At 35.7% G+C, this 20,293-nt stretch overlaps 1 protein-coding gene across 3 annotated transcripts in view; it reads left to right on the top strand.

Annotated features, from left to right (window-relative positions):
- Nucleotides 1-20,293, top strand: part of PDS5B (PDS5 cohesin associated factor B) — a 101,772-nt gene that overhangs the window by 25,231 nt on the left and 56,248 nt on the right. For 2 of the 3 annotated variants that reach the window (XM_057383281.1, XM_057383280.1), the window contains 5 exons: nt 4,026-4,112; nt 4,203-4,300; nt 5,401-5,527; nt 11,193-11,273; nt 13,035-13,175. In XM_057383281.1, coding sequence (XP_057239264.1) covers nt 4,026-4,112; nt 4,203-4,300; nt 5,401-5,527; nt 11,193-11,273; nt 13,035-13,175 — 534 coding nt within the window. Of the gene's footprint in view, nt 1-1,157; nt 1,208-4,025; nt 4,113-4,202; nt 4,301-5,400; nt 5,528-11,192; nt 11,274-13,034; nt 13,176-20,293 lie in introns of all 3 variants that reach the window. The other variant, XM_057383282.1, reaches the window with a different exon arrangement.

The raw sequence follows: 20,293 nt of genomic DNA on the forward strand, positions 1-20,293 counted from the left end.
CTGTTGAAACAAAGGTAAAGTACTTTCATACAGAGTTTAGTGATTTTCAATGTGACTTGAAAATTCTGCAATTACAAACATCACTGATCCCACTAGATGGAGATGGTTGATAGAGAAATGTCAGGTTTGAAAAGGAAGTATCAATCTGTCCCATTTGTTTCAGAAAACCATAAATTTTAGATTGTTTTGTGGGGTTTTTTACTTTTTTTAGTAGAACTCTAACTTTGTTTCAGCTCTTAAAATCAACCTGTTTCCCTTGCGCAGTCAGAATCTAGAATGATGAACTGAGTTTTAGAGACAATCTGCAAAAGCCCTGGTGAAAGTAACACCGAAAAATGTGTGGGTTTTTGTCTCCCCAATTTACGAATGTGTGTGGTCTTATTTGTTTAGTTTGGTTTGGTCTTTGTTTATTCCACACTAGGATAAAAAGGTGGTTGGACTTTGTATCTTTTATCACTTAAGAGGCAATCACTCAATTTTCATCTTGTGGTTGCACCAGTAGTGTTTCCTAGTTAGGGAAAGTGCAGCTTTAACTGCAGGAGTACCTCTTTTGTTAACAGACATACCAAAGGGATATCCAGGGATTTTTGTTAGCTTTGTTTTTGTAATTCTGAATTAGTGTGTAATCTGAGGTACAACATCTACTTACCTTACTTATTGATTGCACCATCTTCACCTGGATAGAAATACTGGCTTTCTCTTCTGTTCTATGTTTAAGTATGGTTTTCAGGTATCCTGATTTTTGCTTCAGTTTTGAGTATGTGTTTTCATTTGCTTGTTGGGCTTAGAGTTTTAATTTCTTTCCTTCTGAGCTGGGCTAACTAAGATCTTCCTTGCAGTATTTGAGTTACCAAATGCTACTAAGCTACAGATTTCGTAGTGTACAATATTGGAAGGTTTACAGTACTGATATCATACTTGAATTTTAAGAATACTATAGCCACTGCTTGGACAGAGCTCTGAATGGATGAGGGCCTTCCACTGCCAGCATTGAGTTCTGTAATCTATGCAGATTCAGAATTCACTTTCTTGCTGCAGTTTCCTAAACACATTTTGAGAAATAAAGAAAAGCCAAACAATAGGGTCCTTTGCCTAGGGCTACTGGGGTAGGTTTTTTGCAAACCCATTTCCTCTGAACACAGCTTTTGTGGTTGCAGGACAAGCTCTGATAGAAATGTCGACGAGTTCCCTCCAGTTTATGACAGAGGTAAAAGGAAGAATGCTTCCTCTTGGGTTATGTGCTGCCATTTCTTTTACCCAGTATTTAATATCAAATCCATACTACAGATGAGTCTGTTCTTGTATGTTTAGCATCAGCGTTAAAAACAACTAATGAAATGCTGTGAAGGATTAATCTCTTGAGAGGAAAAAGACTTAAAGCTGAAGTTTTTGCCCTTGCTTCAGACTCAGCGGATCTCTTTATAACTCACACATTGTGCAAGTGAGATGCTGAAGAAAGGGATCAGAATCTCAGGTTTTTCTTTTTTATGTCTTTTTTTATGTAAATTTATGTAAATTCCTTGCTGATCATTGAAAGAACTTTGATAACGGGGATGGAAAATGCCATGGGTAGAATAAAAACAGAGCTGGAGTAGGTTAGCTCTTCTGGGATCTGGAAACTAGCTTTGAGCCCTCCTCAGTCCATGTAAAGCCCAAATCGAATTTTTTGCTGGGAAGATAATCTAATCACTTGTATGTGTCAATTGACAATGACTTGAACCGAAGGATTGTTTACCTGTCTTTGTTGAAATGGAGATGTTTAAAAGTATATGTGGTAGCAGAACTTCAATTTTCTGAAGGTGTTTTTTGGTGAGAGCCATGGCTTTCATGATTACTGAAGCCATTATGTAGTTATTTGGCATCAAGACAGCAATCAACAACAAAAAATTAAATATTTTCTGTAAAGTTGAAGTGTAAGAACTCTTGTTTTTAAAGTCTGGATTCTATTGTAGATGTGCTTTATGCAGTCTGATGTGAAAGCATATTGTCCAGTTGTAAAATTATTGCAATTTTTTAGCTGCAGCCAAATTTTATTTTAGCTTATGTTTTGAATTTATAAATGCATGTTCAAATGGTATGTTATGTGTACTTAAAAAAGGGAAAAAGGTTTGGTTATAGTACATGAGATACGAAAAATTAATACTTCTGAGTTTAGTCTGTCTTGCTTTCTTTAAAACAGGAATAGGAAAAAATAGTTTAGGAATAAGTGCTTACTTTTCAAATCATGTTATTTGGAGCATTCAGTTGTTGGGCTTTAGTACATATATGCTATTCATAAATGTCTGCAGTTATATACAGCACAGTGATGAGAACTTTCTTTGGAAAATAAGTAGGCTCTTTGAATCCCATTCAGTAGGTAAATATTGCATACTGAGCTGCAGGATAGAAAGTAAAATATTTGGTTAAATGAATTGATTGAGATTTACCTTTACAAGTAAAGTTTAGCAGAAATAATTAACACACAGAGCATGAGTTCTAAGATTCAGTAGTTTTTATGTTTGGCATTGGTCAGCCTGGCACATACCCCCTTTCTTCTTCAATTGATTCTTATTCTTCCCTGAGACTCAGTTTGTATGTCTTCTAAACTTCATAGAACCTTCCAGTGTACCGGTTTTCCATAAGACAGCACTCATTTTGGTGGGGACTGATGGCCTGCTAGTGTTCAGGCACTGGTTTTTAAAGGAGGGATTCTTCAGATGGCCTTTTGCCTGAGAACTCAATGCCCCTGGATGGTTGTAGACTATTAGATGTGTCCTTTGTATCTTTTGGTTTAATTTCAGCTAAGTGTGGACCAGGCAGTGGTCCTTCTGATCATCCTTTCCAACACTTCATCCACTTTCCATCCATCCATCCAACACCTCAAAATCTCAGTTTTGAACCAAATTAAAACATTAATGTAGCTGTATCTGAACAGTGTGCTTGCTGTGCTTTTTTACCAAGAGATGGTGATGTCAGATGTAATCTAGCTCTTGAACCTAGAACCATAGTAAGTGCTCATCTTAATGATTAAGACTGGATTTTGTGGTTATAGTGTTAGGAGAAAAGGTAACTCCATTCTTATCTTTTGTCTGTTGTTTTTGTGGGACTTAAGGGATAAGGTAATTTTGAAATGTTATAGGAAAGCTTTATAGACTATTTCCAGGATGGTTTTCTCAGGAATAACAGTAAGGCTTTCTGGTATTTATTATGACAACTTTGTGTCTTTTGGAATTGATTTGATTTACACCTAGATTGTTAGATGAAACATAGATACGTTTGAGGCTGTGAACGTGAACAGTCTTTCTGGTGGTACTTATTTCTAAACATTTTGATTTAATATAGTAGTTTCGAATTTCCAGCTGTTAATTATCTGAATGTAAAAAAACATTTAAAACAGATATCTTCTGGTGTGTTTCTGATATCTTCATAATTGGATATTTGCTCCTTATAATCTGCTTGAGTTTACTCTGTGTGAGACTGCTTGAGGTAAGCTTCATAACTTCTGATGGTGAATGTTGATAGAGGGAGCAGGAGGAACTTGGTTTATTAGTTTTCTGCAAGAGATGTGATCTGTGTCAATACTGTAATGACTGAGAAATGTACAAACAATAGAGTGAACACATAATAATATTAGGAAAGATATAGTTGCCTACTGTTCTTTTCCCCTTCTTTTGAAACTTCTTGTAGTATGAAGCAAAAGTATTAAATTCATTGTACTGCTGAATAATAATCTCTCTACTTCAACAGCATGCCAGCTAGTTGCAGCTGTGTTTGTCAAGTCCAGTGCTTTTCTTTGGAAGACATTTGTTTCCTTAGGAAAAGGTTATTTTCTCAACCCTTTAAAGAAACATAAAGGATTAAAAATTAGTCCTTGACATTTTCCATTATGTTTTTGTAGGTGATTTTCTTTTGGTTAATGAAATAATGTCTGTCATTGCTAGATGTTTTGTAATGACTAAATAATACAAGTAATTTAAAAATATAATTATTTTATTTTGAAGGTTTAGCTGCAGTTGATTGAATAACTAGCACTTCTGTCTTTTCAGGATATATTTATGTTCATAACAAGGCAACTTAAAGGTTTGGAAGACACAAAAAGCCCCCAGTTTAATCGATATTTTTATTTGCTTGAGGTAAGCGTCATAACTTACAACTGTTAAATGTAATCTTTCAATTTAATCATGTATTAACTACTCCTTTTATTTTTTCCTGCTCCAACACAGAACATTGCTTGGGTCAAGTCCTATAACATATGCTTTGAATTAGAAGACAGCAATGAGATTTTTACACAGCTGTATAGAACGCTGTTTTCGGTAATAAAGTAAGTATTGTCACCTCCAATTACAATATAGTATTGCTTGATTGAGGTCAGTTGCTTCTAAMATAGTTGTCGTGTGACTTCTAGCATTAATGAGCTTAGTATTGTAATTCAGTTTAACTAAAGGTAGCAGTATAAATACAACAAGATACCTGTTTTTTCTGTTTTAATGAAACAGGCCACATTGCACATCATCTTTTTTTTTTCCTAAGAAACTTTGATTTGCTTGTCATTTACTGCATTAATTTTATTCTGTTCTTGAAATTGAATGGTGTAATATGCAATCCTAAGGAATTTGGAGGATTATTGCTGTAAAAACATGAGTCAGAAGTAGTGGACCCTGGAAGGTATTACTAGAGGTAATGTAGTCTTTTGCCTTTGCTCAAACCAGCTTGCCCAAAACTGTAACCATTTGGGTTTTGGGCTTCTCCAAGGGTGGAGAGGTTGTATTCACTTTGGGCAACCTTGTAGCACTCAATCACCCCTTCATTTAAAAAGTTTTTAATGTTTAAATGGTAAATCTTGTGCCCATTGCCTCTTGTTCTGTGACTGGACACCACTGAGTGTGTGGTGTCAAGACCATCTTGCCCTGTCTTCTCTACGCCCAGTGTCAGATATTTAAACATAATGGTAAGTTCTTTTCCAGAGGCATCTCTTCTCAAGGGTAAAAAAAAGATGTCAGCTCTCTCAGTCCCTCCTTCCATGAGAGCAGCTCCAGTCCATTAATCATCTTTATGAACCTATGCTGGACTTGACTCCAGGATGTGTGTGCCAGTTTTCTGCTGGGAAACCCAGAACTGGACACAGCACTCCAGAGGAAGTCTCCCCAGTGCTGGATAGAGTAGTGGGATGTTCTAATACACTGTCTTTTCAGGACTGGGACACATCCAGTTCTCTTACTATAGTAGTAAATGAGGAGAGCATGAAATTCAAGAATTATGGTATATGCAACTGAGGAATTGAAGTGTTTTGACTTCTAAGAAAACTTGTGATTTGCTTATTCCTTGTTGCTTATTATTTGCTTATTCATTGCAGGGAGTACTCTGAATGGAAGTTGTGCTATATATAGATACTATAATAAGAATTCTTGTTTTTAATTTCAGCAACGGTCATAACCAAAAAGTACACATGCACATGGTTGATCTAATGAGCTCTATCATTTGTGAGGGAGATACTGTGTCGCAGGAACTTTTGGACACAGTGTTAGTTAATCTAGTGCCAGCACATAAGGTAAGACTTAATAGTGGCTTTTGTTTTGTTCTATTGTTTTTTATCATGATTTCTTGGATATATGTGTTCAGATATATAGATTTTATTGAGAGAATGGCTGTAGCACCTGTCTTTGTATTGTCTGTATTTCTTTTAGCAAACTTTAAAACTTGTAGAAGTAATTTTAATAGCTAGGAAATTTAGTCAAGTTTCCTTGCTGTGCTATACTTGCAATAAGCAAAATGTCAATGGTCACAATTGATCAAAAAGGTTAAATGTCATATGAATTGAAACACAGGTTTTTTTTATATACCATCAATACCAATAGAATGGAATAGAGAAGTTACATATATCCTTTTGAAAGTTTTCAATTCATGTAGTGCTGTATCAACAGTTTAAACTAAGTTGCTGCCCTAAGTGGGAAGTAAAAAGTTATGACTGCAGATTTGTAACTGGCTCTGTTGTGTTGCAGAAATGTTGACTTGGTGTGACTGGCATGTTTCTGATGTAGCCATGGAATTAACTGTGTGCTGAAATGGTTGTTCCCAAGCAATGGCTATCTTACCTTAATGAATAATGTCATGTTAAAAAAAAAAAAAAAAGTGTCCTATAGATGAACTAAAGGAAAAGCTTCAGAAATGTGTATGTGTTGTGATACTTTAGCATTTAAAAAGCATGGAAGTCTGACGACTTAATTCAGGAAACTGACTGTGTCCTACTGAATCTCTTGGGCTACTCACTTGTAAGCTGTGTATGACAAAAAAAAAAAGATTTGGGGAATTGTCTAGTTAATGTATCTTTAGCTAGCGCATAAATTGTTCTTCTGTTGACAATGAAAGACTAAATGTTTAGTATAGATCATTAATTCTTTTTCCCCATTGGAAATGTTCTAGCTGTGTCCTTCAAGGAGTCTAATACTTCTGTGCCAGGACTAGACTGAAATTTGTGTGGCTAAARTCCAGATTTATGTAAAGTTTTGTAATACAAAAATCAAAACCAAGAGTATGCGAAATACTTCAGTTTGGATTTTCTCAGTTATTAAGCATCTAAGGTTTCATTTTGTCATCTGTTCAACTTGATTTGAGTTCTATTTTTATGTTTCATGTTTAATAAATTGACTTTGAGTTGAAGAATTTGCATCCTGTTAGGATGTCTGTAGCATTAAAACAAGTCAGTTTCATAGTGGATTTAAAATTACTTACTGAGTATTTTAATAACGATAATATATTTGGGGAGTTGCATTTCCTGCTGCTTTTCTTTTAATAAAAATGTCTCTTTGGGTAGGATGCTCATTTATAGCCTGCTTTCAAACTGAAATAGTTATATAATGTCAGACTGTAGTGTGACTATGGTTACCTTATTTTTTTTTCCATATTAATGGAAAGGAACTTCTAATATATTTGTATTTCATCTCAAAATCTTCACATAGTATTTATTTAAAATTTTGGTCCTCTTAACTGCTTTCTGTGGCTACTGATGTCATGTTGGAAAAGTGTAATGAATTCAGAGTTAAGAAATTTTCCAGTCTTCCATTGGGCATTAAACTAGAAGGAGATTAAGGATAAGGTCCATCATAAAAAAGAACTGTGTCTTAGCTGACCTAACTGTTCAGTTGTATGGGCTGTGGAAAATGGAAATTGAATAATCAGACTGGTCAACCAAAAATGGCATAATGGCAGACATTGGTGTAATGGTCAGTGTACCCAGGAATACCTAGGAATCCCCAGATTTCCTAGGTACCAAAAAATATTTTGATGGAGTAGAAGGAACATAGATCTGCTACTAGCTCAGGTTTGAAGCTGATAAGATTGAGAGATTGTGAAGATAATCATATCTGTAGAAAGTGACCCAGGCAAGTGGTCAATTTTTAATATACGTAGAAGGATGGTTGTCTATGAGAAGGAATATGTAGTGGTCTTGTAAACCGAATGGCTATTTAGTAGAAAAGAGTTGTATTGGTTAAAACAAGATTGAGCTCCTCAAATCTCAGTCTGTGTAATATAGCTAATGTGGGGTCTGTAAGTGTTGGGAACAGAAGGTTCAAGGAGCTCCTTTATTTTTGGATCCTGGATGCTAAGCTCCAGTGGTTGAAATTAAACACTAGACCGTTTGATGTAAAAATTACGTGAATAATTTTAAGAGATGTAGTCACTAGTTGAGCACTTTACCGAAAGTTAATTCAATACTGTTACCCCTTAAACCAAGACAATAATTTTCCAAGGAGGAAAAATAGATACAGTCCATAGTCCTCCGTAGTAAGTCTAAAAAGCAATGGTGCGGACAGGATGCTGCAAAAACTTGGGCACAAGGGGCATATACTGGGCAGTGATGTATTGTCAAATGTCTGCACACCATAATTAGTAGTCACTGAAGTATTGACTACTCTGAACTATCTCCCTTGAGTTTGTCATCCATGTCACTTGGTCAGGATAAAAGCCATACTAATGTAAATCTGAATGAAAGGAGCTGACACCAATATTACAAAAGCACACTGAAGTGTGCATAGGCTTCTTGAATAGTACAGCTGTCAGATAAGCCAGTGAAATGTCAAGCTTAACTTGTCTGACCATGTGCTTAACTCTTTAATTTTGTTGCTGAATTTTTTTTTTCCTTTTGTAGTTTGTCTTCTTTTCTATTAACTCTGCTGAAATTCTTGTGATAGGATTACGTTAAGAGGGAATGAAATAAAGTGACCTAAACACAGATAAGACCTAGAAGCAAGGGAAGAGGTAGTCAGTTTGAAGAGGCAAGAAAAATTAATAGTTTTCCTTTCCCCTTTAATGGTCCTGGTTCCCCTTTAATATCACAAAGCTTTTATGGCAGACCTGCAAACGATTTTGTGTTTGTGCAGTGCGTTAGAAGGGAAATTGCACTTGATTTCCTTGGGTGTTCGCCAGGGTTCCGTTTTCAGTCTCAGGACTGCTACAGGGAATCCCGCATTGCACATCCCACATGCTTTACATGCCTATGTTTTAGAAAAAGTCATATTGACAATTAAATTCTTAACTGTCTCTAGGAGGAATTTGCTTCATATTTAGTGTTGTCTATCTTGGCAACAATTCAGCTGAGGTATTTCTTTGTTAGCCATCCTTAAGAATCTGTTTACCTTCCCCAGCAGTACAAGAGGCTCCAAGAGCTGTTCTGTTGGGTGCTCTTGGATACTAATTTGGTTGCAGTGCCATTGATAATAAGAATAAAACTGAAGACCCTTTTCAAATTCCAAGAGCATTATATGTTAAAATGTACACTTTTCAGGAATATTTGCACTAGATTATTTGCACAGACTTAGAATTTTATTTGCCTCCTAAAGGTACAAAATAAAGGGTGGATTGATGCTACCTACTAATTTTCTCATTTTTCATAAAGAAAAAGTWAGCAACATGAATTTGTTTTGTTGCCTTTTCTTCTTTTAAGGGATAGATACAAATTATTTCACTCACTTTTTTTTTTGGTGTTAAACTGATAATTAAGAGATAACTAGAAAAAAGGAATTGCGAGAAAGTCATGTGAGTATGAATTTCCATCACTTCCAACACCATTGTACAAGAAAAAAAAAGATTTTGGCTCTGCAGCATACTTCGCTGGAGAATATTGTCTATGTAAACACAAAAATGTCTGTGTCATTCTGTCAGAGAGGTTGCCACTGCTTCTTCTGTGAAAAAATAGTTTGTCAAACATTATCTAGAGAAAAGCAGGTATGAAAACTGGCAAATGGCAAAACTGTTAACATCCTCCCAAAGTATAAAAAGCTTGAAATACCAGCAACACATGCCTAACAATAACAGTAGAAATTGAGACAAAGGAGAGAACTTATGGTTGACCAAGATTCAGATGTTATTGCTGGAGGCTTCCCAAGGCCTCCAGTAAATTTAAAAATTTACATTTTTAAAAAATGTAAATGTTCTCCACTGCTTATTAACATTAGTTTCTGAAAGAAAAGTGGAGGTTTTAGTGGGATAAGTGATTTAGATGTTAAATGTAACCTCAGTTTTCTTGCAGAAGATTTGTGTTCTGCCTTTTCAGGGGTGGTTCTTTGGTTTGTCCTTATCAATGAATATTTATTTATTTATTTTCCTTCAAGATGTAGCAATTGATAATGATTACTTTTAACAGCGTGCCAAGTGATGGTTTTGTTTCGTTCAGAACTCTAAAAAACTTATGCCCACTGGATGCTTACATTCTCCTAAACGCATCCTGATTGTCTCCATCATRAGGGCTTTCTTAAATCATTAAGAGAACTTGAAATTTGTGTCAATTTCCTTTCCAACCACATGGAAAGATTGTAGAGAATATAATGGTAGAAGAGCTTATCTAAAAACAGGGAAGAAATTTGTTAAAATAGATGTTATCCTTTTAAAATTTCTCCTTCAGGAGAAGGAAGCTTAGGATATCTTTGTGACGGCTGAATTAGTCAGAAAGATAGGTTTGGTTCTGTGAAAGGTTTTTAAACCTACTTGGTAATGGCTGGGCTCCTCTGGTTTTCATTTCAACTAAGGCAATGCCACTTATGCTTGTTTCTGCTTTTACCCTAAAGCTGGCAAATGAAGAGAAAGCTCTACTGTGCTTTTAAGATTTCTTTGATATTTTCAGAAAGTGGGGCCTCTAGACATTTGAGGGTCATGACTATGTCTTGTAGAAGACATGGAAGAAACATCTTGTGTTTGCTTTTTGTTGTGCTAACAGAAATTTTCTCCTTCTATGGATGAGATATTTAAAAAAAGCAACCGCAAATTGCCCCTTTTTACCATTGTCTTGTAAATTGAGTATGCTGGGGTTTTTTTAAGTTGCAAAGACCAATAAAAATTGCGGGAACTGTATTTTTATAGGGTTTTTTTGCTATTAAAATAGTACATATTCTTGTGTATGGAAAACTTCTTAATTCTTCTGTGTGTTAATCAACTCTGCAGCAGGTGTCCCAAGGGCTGAGTTGCATTTTCTTCTAAAATTTTTTTAAAAATAATTGTGATATAGAAATTAGAGGAAGAATGCAACAASTAGAGCATGGAGAATGTGGTGCAGGGAAAGGGAGAAAACAAGGATAGAGCGATAACCCAGTTAGACAAATGGAAGGGCAGGAATGTTGAAGAGGGGGGTACGTTTGTTTAATTTTTTGTATGAATTTGGTTCTTATTGTTTGACCTTTTATTTTCCCATAAACAGCAGCTCTAGAGGTTTTTCTTTGCTGTCTCAGACAACACACTGAGTATCTTTGCATGGTACGATGGAAAGGGTCTGGTGGTGGTTCACAGGTGGCTGCCTGATGCAAGGGCGGAATTGCTCTCTCTGTAGTCCTGTTCAGAGTCTCCCTTCTGTGGTGAATGTAGATGCCTCAGTGTTGCTTTGTATCGCTTTCCTGTTTTTTGGGGAAACTGATAAGGAGCAGTAAAATGCAGGCGCTCAATTCACTGAACATCAGTTTTAGATGGGCAACTGAAAAGTAAGCCCTCATTTGCCAAGGAAAGAGCTTTTGTCTTTTTCCCAGTAATACCAGTGGAGACTACGAAGCTTTGTTTGGAATAGGTTTGTTTTCACTATATTGTCTTTATTACTGAAAATATAAAAAGAACAGGCTTTTTCTTTAATACATTTACCAGTACATGATAGGTTTAAATTCTTGGATTTGTTTTTAGATTAATGCATGTGTTTATAACTCTTCTGTTTTTTTGTTTGTTTGTTTTTCCCCCAGAATTTAAACAAGCAAGCCTATGATTTGGCAAAGGCTTTACTAAAGAGGACAGCGCAAGCAATTGAACCATACATTACTAATGTAAGTGAGGCTGCAAACAAGTATGGAAATCAATACTTTCTGTAACTGAATTGTGTTATAAAAAGAATGAATTGCAAACTGTCAAACAGGTCTGGAAAGGAGCTTTTTACAGATGCTGAATTTTCTTTGAGGGAATTATTGTATTAATGAAGCACTGCATAACCTGCCCCTTTGAGTCTAATTCTTTACCATATAGAACCTACCAAGTACTTAATACTTGTGATTTGTGAAATGTAATGGATAATTTACTTTTTCTAATGCCTTGGAAGACTTTGAGATTCAATCCTTAGAGTGACTGGAAGACAGAGTATATATATTGTTCTGATAAAAATATATAAAAACATTGTTTCTGTAGTACAATGCATGTTTTAGTGATGAGATACTATTTGGAGTGATGAGACTATTTTAGTGATGAGACTATTTGGAGCCAAGAGAATTGAAGATAGAGCAGAATTCTAATGCTGTTACCACAGCAGTAGAAGAGGAAGCAATCTAAGAATAGATATCAGGGAAGAAAAACAGGTGAATTGAGGATTGTAGCAAAGTTGAATGTAGACATCATAGACACTAATAGAAGAGGGATGAGGGGAAGTAAAGATCTGAGAGGAGTGTGCTTTAACTTGAGTTGCACAATAGAAAAACGGTAACACATTTTTAAGCAGTTGAGGATTTAGCAGGATTTATGCCATCTATCCAAAACCTCAGGAGCTTGAAAACAATTTAAAACCTTCAATGCTTTCTGTTACTTTCAGACTTGTAGCACTTAGAAAGTTGGTACCTCCTAAGATTTAAAAAAAATCTCAATAAAAACTCTTCAAATCTGCTGTTTGGGAAGGTGTTTTTAATGTTGTTCATCTGTAAGGTTAGATTACAAACTGGGTGGCCTTTTCTGAGTTTTGAGGAAGTCTGTACAGTAATAACCTTTCTTTCATGGGAAGAATGCCCATGGAGTCTGCTTTGTTTCCCATTAGAGAGAAATATTATGCAGTTTTTAAAATTTCCTGTTCAGAAATACATCAAAAACAGTTTCCTAACCAGTACTTTGTACATTCAGGCAACTCTGTTTCCTGAAAAGCAAAACATTTCTTCAAGACAGTCTTATTATAAGATGCACTGTATTATATAAATTCCTCTTTAGTTGCTTTTTACCCATCTGAGAGGACATAGTTGAAAACAGCGTGCAAATATTTTCTTTAATGAGAAGTATGACATTTCTCTCAAATATATCAAGTTTACCAAGAGGGAATAATTGCTTTGCAATTGCATTACACTTCTTGTAAATACGAATTCTGGAACAGTTATTAATTCCTGTGCTTTTACTTTCAGTGCCTTACCTGTCAGCTGTGTAGTGTACTAATTAGCCAGTTGCTTCAGCCTTGCTTTGATTAAATGTTAGAATACTTTTGAAATGATGGTTCTCAATAGTGAAATAACTCTGGATATAGACCCATTATAAAAAGACGTGATGCACTGAAACTCCTTTAAAGTTGTGTTTCTTAAATTATTTGTAGGCCAGCTGGGGTAAACATCACATTTAATGTGCTTTCCTTTATGTATAATACTTGATACAAGGCAATGATGTTTTAAGACTTCTGCTATGGAATTCTGATTTGTGTGTGCCACCTTCCATCCCTTTTCTATTAGTAGTGAAATTAATGTTGTCAGAGTACAAGTAATTTAATAGTTTTAGGATTTCACATAGGATTTAGAATAACGCATGTATACTCTTCTTGTTGATGTGTAATCTGTTTTATTTTCCAGTTCTTCAATCAAGTCCTTATGCTTGGTAAAACCTCAATTAGTGACCTGTCAGAGCATGTGTTTGATTTGATTCTGGAGTTGTACAACATTGACAGCCACCTCTTGCTTTCTGTTCTACCACAGCTTGAATTCAAACTTAAGGTAAACACTTTCTATCGCTTCTATATATTTGAAACCTGTATGCTTTGACCATTATTGTTTTGGGTTTTTTTTTCTAATTGACAAGTTCTTCAAATTATTTGGCAAATAAACCAAATAATTATTGTTAAAAATTACCTTCTCTGCATTGTTTAAAGGAAAACACATAAAAATCATAAAATCCCTCAAAAACGTAATTTAACTTCAAATGTATTAACCTACACCATGTGTGTGTATATATTTGGGATTTGGTTGGTAGATGGTTTATCTTGTGTCTTTCAAGCAATATAACTAATTTTTTTATGAATTGAGAATTTGAGATGTTTTATTTTTGGGTTTGCTGTATTATTTATTGTGAAAGGCTTAATATTTTGAGTATCTATACTGACAATTTTGTCCAAATAGTAGTTCTGTGACAGGTGTAAACAGAGAACTGGAATGCCTCAATATGTCTTGTAGTAATTGCTGCAATGATTGTAATTGCTTACGGTTTTCCAGGATTGTTTCGTGTGTTCGCAGGATAGCTGGTGCTACCTATCTATTTGAATGGGTATTTTTCTTTTTGACTTCCTTTTCAAAGTGTCTCCATCACTTGGACAAATGCAATGTAACAGTTGGTTCACCCTTTATTCTGCACTACTTTTATTATATTCATCATTGCACAGGGATTCTGTGAGGAGTGTGGTTAGATTAGTGTTATTACATTTGTATGTGATCTGTTACTGAACTGGAGATCTAATGTGCAATGGGCCCCTTGTAAGTTTGCATGTACTTTTATTACAGAGGACAGGTTTTAGGTTTGTAGCACCTTTGGCCTCATCTTACTGTAATATGTATTATCGTAGTGTCTTGTTCATGCCTATTACTTTTTCCTAATGTTGCTAGGCAGGTATACTACACTTGTTGGATGAGGGGTTTTAAAAATGCTTTTATCATTACTTTCACATTTCTGAGAGAAGGTTTTAATTTACTGCTTACTGTCTCTGTCTTCAAAGAAGGCCTTTTTCAGTCTTTAATTCCTACAGATGGCAGACAATTATTGTTTTCACTTAAAGCAGCGCTTCTGGAGCTGAAGGTGTTGTTCAGGCTATTTGGTTTCAACTGCTGCCATATCCTTTTTCATAGTGTATAATTGCAGTATCTTTTCCATCTCTAACTCCACTAAAAACTGCATGTTCTTGAATTGTTATCCTACTCCTTTGTTGACTCATATTTCATGATTTCAGTACTGATGTCTTTTTTTGAATCTTATTTTATTGAAATCAGAAAGTCTAGTTGCCACTCTCTTTTTTTTTGTTGTTTTGTTTCCTCTTTCCCCACCATGGAGGTATTTCTTGTCTCTTTCTTCGGCTAGCTGATTTCAGCCCAAAGCATTTTCATGTTTTCTTTGTACTTCTTAATGTACAACACATTTTTTTCATGTTTGCATTTCTCTTCTTTGTTTAGTGTACTCTTTTCAGATGATGTACATGTATTTTGTTGCTTTCTGTCTCCTTCTTTCTTAGTGTACTTTTCTCACTGTGGTTTGAAGAGACATGGAAGTTTTGATAGTTACATTCTTACCACTCTTCTTCCTAGATAAGGAGAAGAGTTCCTTCTTGAGCTCAGGATAGTTTGTAGCTATTCCAAAGGACTGTAATCATCTTGTAACTCCAGGTGTGTGTTTTGTTACTTTAAATTATTGCAACAAATAATATATGCCGATTTTTGTCCCATTGACTGTCAAATGACCCATCTTTTAAGGAAGGAAAAAGCCACCTCTGGTTGAATAGGATACACTTAGTTTAAATTTAGAGATGCTGGAACTGGTTTCCCAGAGAACTTGTGGGTGCGTCATGTCTGGAAGTGTTTAAGGCCAGGTTGGATGGGGCTTTCAGCAATCTGGTCTAGCAGAAGGTGCTCCTGCCCACAGCAGGGGAGTTGAAGGATGTCCTTAAAAGTCCCTTCCAACCCAAATAATTTTATGGCTCTAAATTAGTTGAGAGATCTTTAAGATCTTTCTGTGGTGAGAAGAGTATTTTGAAAATGAGTGTTCTATAATATTAATGCAATATAGACAACATGGGTTTTTTTCTGAGATCAAAACAAGTTCATTCTATATGCCAGTGATGATTAAATACTTCCACTCCAACAGTAGCTTTAGCTTTATTCTGAACAGCAGCAGCTAATGTCAAACATTTTTAAATTCAGTTCCAGCTCATTAGTGTGTTGAGAAGAGTGTGATTTCGATGAAACTCAGAGTGCTTATGGTTGAAGACAGCCAATTTTTTTATTTCTTTGATTGAAAGAAGCTAAACAGCAGTAACACTGTTACACTTGATTAGGCCTTGGATCAGGTGGCTGGTAAAGGGTAAAAATATGTGTGACAGTCCATACTGAAAATTGGGAGAGGGAAATTGTCTTTTTCAATAAAGGTTGATTAAAGTTAATGATACAATAGCCAGGAACTTTACTGAGTCCTGGATATCATTCAGAGTTCACTTACCATGGACTACTAGATATTTAAATAAAAGCTTGTAAATAAAAGTTATGTATTTAAATCAAATACATAATTTCATAGGAACATCCAGTTTTTGTACTATGAAATTGATATGGCTTTTGAATATACAGTAGTGATAACAGAAGGCAAGTACTAGAGGTAAATATTTGAGTAATGCTTATGAGGTAGTGGAACAGTTAGTGTATTCCAAGATCTCATATTGCTGCTTTGCTGTTGAGGAGATTGGTATTATTCCTTAGCAGATGATCATCAAATCATCAAAGGGACCTCAAGGATCATCTGATTAAAATTTTCTTGGCAAAAGCACAGTCTAGACAAAATGGCCCTTCATTCTGTCTAGCTAGATCTTAAAATGTCCTCTGTTGGGGAGTCTACCATTTCCTTGGGGAGATTATTCCAATGGCTGATTGATCTCATGGTAAAAAACTTTCCTCTTGTGTCCACTGTTGAAGGAAAACTGTGATTGTCTGAACAACTGAGCTGTGGAGATGTGCCAGAATGATCTCATCTTGCATGCATTGAGCACACAGAAAGGGGATATGTTATCTGTGTTTTACAAATTCAATAATTTTTGCTGTGTTTTTGAAAATGTACATTTCTTTGTAGCTGGCTTCAAAAGCAGTAAGTGAAAACAAATTTTGGCCACGTGAGATACACTCGTGGTAGACTTACCTGAGCAAGACTTCAAGTGTTTTGGCTCACTTGAAAATTGAGATGCAGGCTTGGTTTCAGGTGTAAAATTGGCAAGTTCTGCATGAATTTTAACAGATTCCTCCTGGTATTGGTAATGTTACCTCTATTTGCATATTCTGTGCATGAAACAGAWTTTTTTTTCTGTGTAATGACTTATTTCTTTGCTTCTAAACATTTAGCCTCCAAGAAAAGGAGGCTTGAGGGAGACCCTATCACTCTACAACAACCTGAAAGAAGGTTGTAGCAAAGTGGGACGGTCAGTCTCCTCTCCCAGGTAAAAAATGATAGGACTAGCAAAAATGGCCTTCAGTTGCACCAGGGAAAGCTTAGATTTGATATTAGGAAAAATTTCTTTACTCAAAGACTTATCAAGAATTGGAACAGGCTTCTTAGGCAAGTGGTGGAATCACCATCTCTGTAAATTCTGAGAAGGGAATTGGATGTAATAGTTTCTTTGTAAACATGGTGGTGGCTTGGTTAACTGTTGGACTCAAGGATCTTAAGGATTTTATTTTTTCCAACCTTAAAGGCTCTATGATCCTGTGGTTTTGTGGCGTGTTTTGAAAATGAAGTGATGATGGTTTTCCCCTAACCACCAGGTGAACTTTACTGAGCCTTGTCCACTGCCTTCCAGTTGATTGGGCTGCCTTGTTCTCAGCCTGTGTGGCTGATGGGAGTTTGAGGATGTAAACAAACGTTTTTCAGTTGTTTGGATCCTCAAACAGGATCCAAATCTCTTGCTCTCTATCTTCCTGCAATTTTTTTGCAGTCTGTCCAGAAGCCTTCTGGTTTATCTTCATGGGCTTAGGGTTGTAGACTGTCTCTTTGAGTGGGGATAAAATCCAAGGGCTTTCCTGCCAGAGACCAAATAATTTTTTGACCATGTGTAGAGGGGTTAAAAAACTCTTAGCATGAAACTTGTGAGAGAATTTAGGTGCCTCAGTAACAACGTTGAACCTACTTCCTCTTTGGGATGTAAACGATGTAGCCACCTAGTGTTCAAGCACATTGCCATTTTGGTACAACAGTGAAGGAATAGGTAAAAGCTTTCTCCCTGTGCCACCTCCCTTCTCTCCCCAGGTGGGCTGAGTGGGTAGGGGGTTGAAAGGGCACACATGCTCAGCAATAAAAGGTCAGGGAGAGGAGGAGGAAGGGATTATGTTTGTGCCCGTGCTGTTTGTCTTCCCAAGTGAGCACTGTGAGAGTGGAGATCCTGCTTTCAGGAACTCCCAGGACATCTCCCTGCCAATGGAAGGTAGTGAATAAATTCCTCTTTTTGCTCTGCTTGCACACACAGCTTTTTCTTTGCTTATTAAACTCTTCTTATCTTCCTCTGTGGGCCTTTTAACCTTCCTTGTCTTCCCTTCCTCTCTCTGTTGGCGAGAAGAGTGATAGAAAGGCTGGGTGAGTGTTAAGCTTTTGGCTGGGGTCAGCCTGCCACACCTTTATTGATTTATGTAAAGAAAACGCTTCTGTGTTCTCAGGTGGCGGAACTCTGTTGTTAAGYCCTGTGAGAACTGTGTGAAATCGTGGGTGCTTCTTCCTAGTATTTTTTTTTTGTCTGATGTTGGAAAAGAGTCCGGGGAATTAAAAGGAAAATGAGCACTGATACTCATTCAACTTAACCTCTTCTGTGTGGGTCAGTCATTCGTGCCTGATCTTAGCATTTTAAGGTGGAGTATGTAGAGATCTAGAACTCACAGTTATTAATTGTTTTAAGTGTTATGAGCTTAAGAAAGAGCTAATAATGTGTTATTGTTTAGGTCAGCTTGTGGAAGAAAACGGTAGTAAAGGAGCTTCTTTCAAATTTATTTGAAATTTAGAGATTTCTGTTACAGAAAGTGAATAACATTTCATTGTTCAAGAGAATGGAAAACTCATGAATAGACTATTTTGCAAATAATTATCAAGGGGTTTAGGCTTTTATCTTACTGTCTTACAAAACCTATATGATGTAATGAATAAAATCAATAAAAGGTTGACTTCTTATTTTAGAGCTGCCTTTCTTCCTGGATATAGTAAATAAATTTTCCAAAGTTTCAGGTTATGTGTCCACTTCTTGTTCCCAAATCTCCACAGATCCTGAGTGCTGCCTGTTCTTTTGGACTTGGTAGTGGTAATAATCTGACTGACGTGAGCTGCTGGTAGTGACAGAACCTACTATCTAGGCCAAAGAGCAGCTGCCTGTGTGTTGGGAGCATGTTTGGGGAATTGAAAATACCCGTATTCAGTGTTAATTTTTATTGACAGGTCATGGTGGAACACTGTTAGAGTGCTCGATTTACCTGAGAGGTGAAGGATGTGACTCTTCAAGTACACAAGGTCTCATAGAATAGAGAAAGATTAAGATTTTTTCGGAGTTTATGATACCAGTTTTTCCACCCTCAGAAAAAGAGTGAAGATTAAAATAGAATGAAAGAGAGAGACTGTAGCAGCAATGTATTCATTCAATAAGAAGCACAGGTTTATTTTTGTTACCCGTAGGAGAGTATATAACCATGTTTCAAGGAGGCCATTATCAGGGCACAAAGTTAGAAAGGACCAAATGATGTACTAAGCTCCATAACCACAAATATTTCTTGTTTCTACAACAGGATTAGAAACACAAATTGGTTTGTTATAATTGGCTGATACAGTGAAAGCTTCTTCTGCAACTTCTTAATTAAGGATATTTTAGGTTTTTTTTTTTTTTTTGTTTTGTTGGATTGTTTTGTTTAGTGTGCTTCCAACTCTTCTGCCCAGCTCCTTCCTTCCACCTTCTGGAGTATCTTCCTGAGTCTGTCTGGTTACCTAAAAAAATTCAGAAATGCTTAATATTTTTAATGCTTTTTTGGTTTAAGCAGGAACGGATAGGATGAGTCATGATAGTGAGTCATGGACTAATGTACGCTAAAAAAAAAAAATTAAAAGTTCTTAACTATGGCCCATGGAACAAGACTTGGTGGTGTAATAGACACTTGTAAGTTGAAACTAATTAAGAAAAATATCATAATTTATTGCAGATTAAGAGGAGTTGGTTGTAGAATGCTTTCAGTCATGTTAATCTGAATGTTAATTAGAAAAAAAAGTTGTCAAATACAAAAAAAATTAATGGCTTTGCTATTAATGCTTAAAATACTTMAAGTGTTTCAAAAACTTCAAATACTTAATTTAAAGTATATTCAAAATAATTAGTCTTTTGTAATGTAGTAATATATCACTGTTAGAAATTACTGCATCCTTAACTTCTCTTGCTCTGTTACTTTAAGGATTTTATAAATGCTTTTACTGTTTTTAGGGTTCTGAATTAAAAAGACATGCTGGCAGACTTTTCAGCCCTTTTATGGTATTGAGTGAGGAGAAATAGTTTCTCTAAAACTGTGGTGTCATATAAAAGAACTCTGACAGCTCTATTGTGCTCTTATTTCTTGTTCATGTTCCAGAGGTGATGCTRTAAACTAGTAAGAACTCAAAGTACTCAAAAAACAGTAGTTTACACAGTTCTTATATTTTACCAGGAAAAAACTGGAGCAATAAGTCATTAATAATATTTTATTAATATAAATTAATTTTAGCTACCCCTTTTTCAAGGAATTACTGCAGCCAGTTGTGTTTTTCCCTTTTGTTAATCAGCAAACGAAAAAAAATTGTCAACAGTAAGTATATGTTAATTGCTCAAATGTTAGCATGCATTTCCAAAGTATGTATTAAGGTTCCCATACCTTGATGTGTTGTATTCAAAGTGTGTAATGCAAAACAATGATAAAACGAGGCCTTCTCCAGTATATTTTTATTGTCATTGTTAGTGCTAATTTTAAATGTAAAAAGAGAACTGCTGTACCTCAGCAGTTTCAAATATAGGCTTAAATACAGGATCAGATTGTATGGATCTCTGATGTTGAGTACTTAATCTGATGTTTTCTAGAAACCTTTGTTCTGGAAACTTAAA

The sequence above is a fragment of the Malurus melanocephalus genome, unplaced genomic scaffold, assembly GCF_030028575.1.
Source record: "Malurus melanocephalus ecotype Western Australia unplaced genomic scaffold, MMel_1.1 scaffold_619, whole genome shotgun sequence".
NCBI lineage: Eukaryota > Metazoa > Chordata > Aves > Passeriformes > Maluridae > Malurus > Malurus melanocephalus.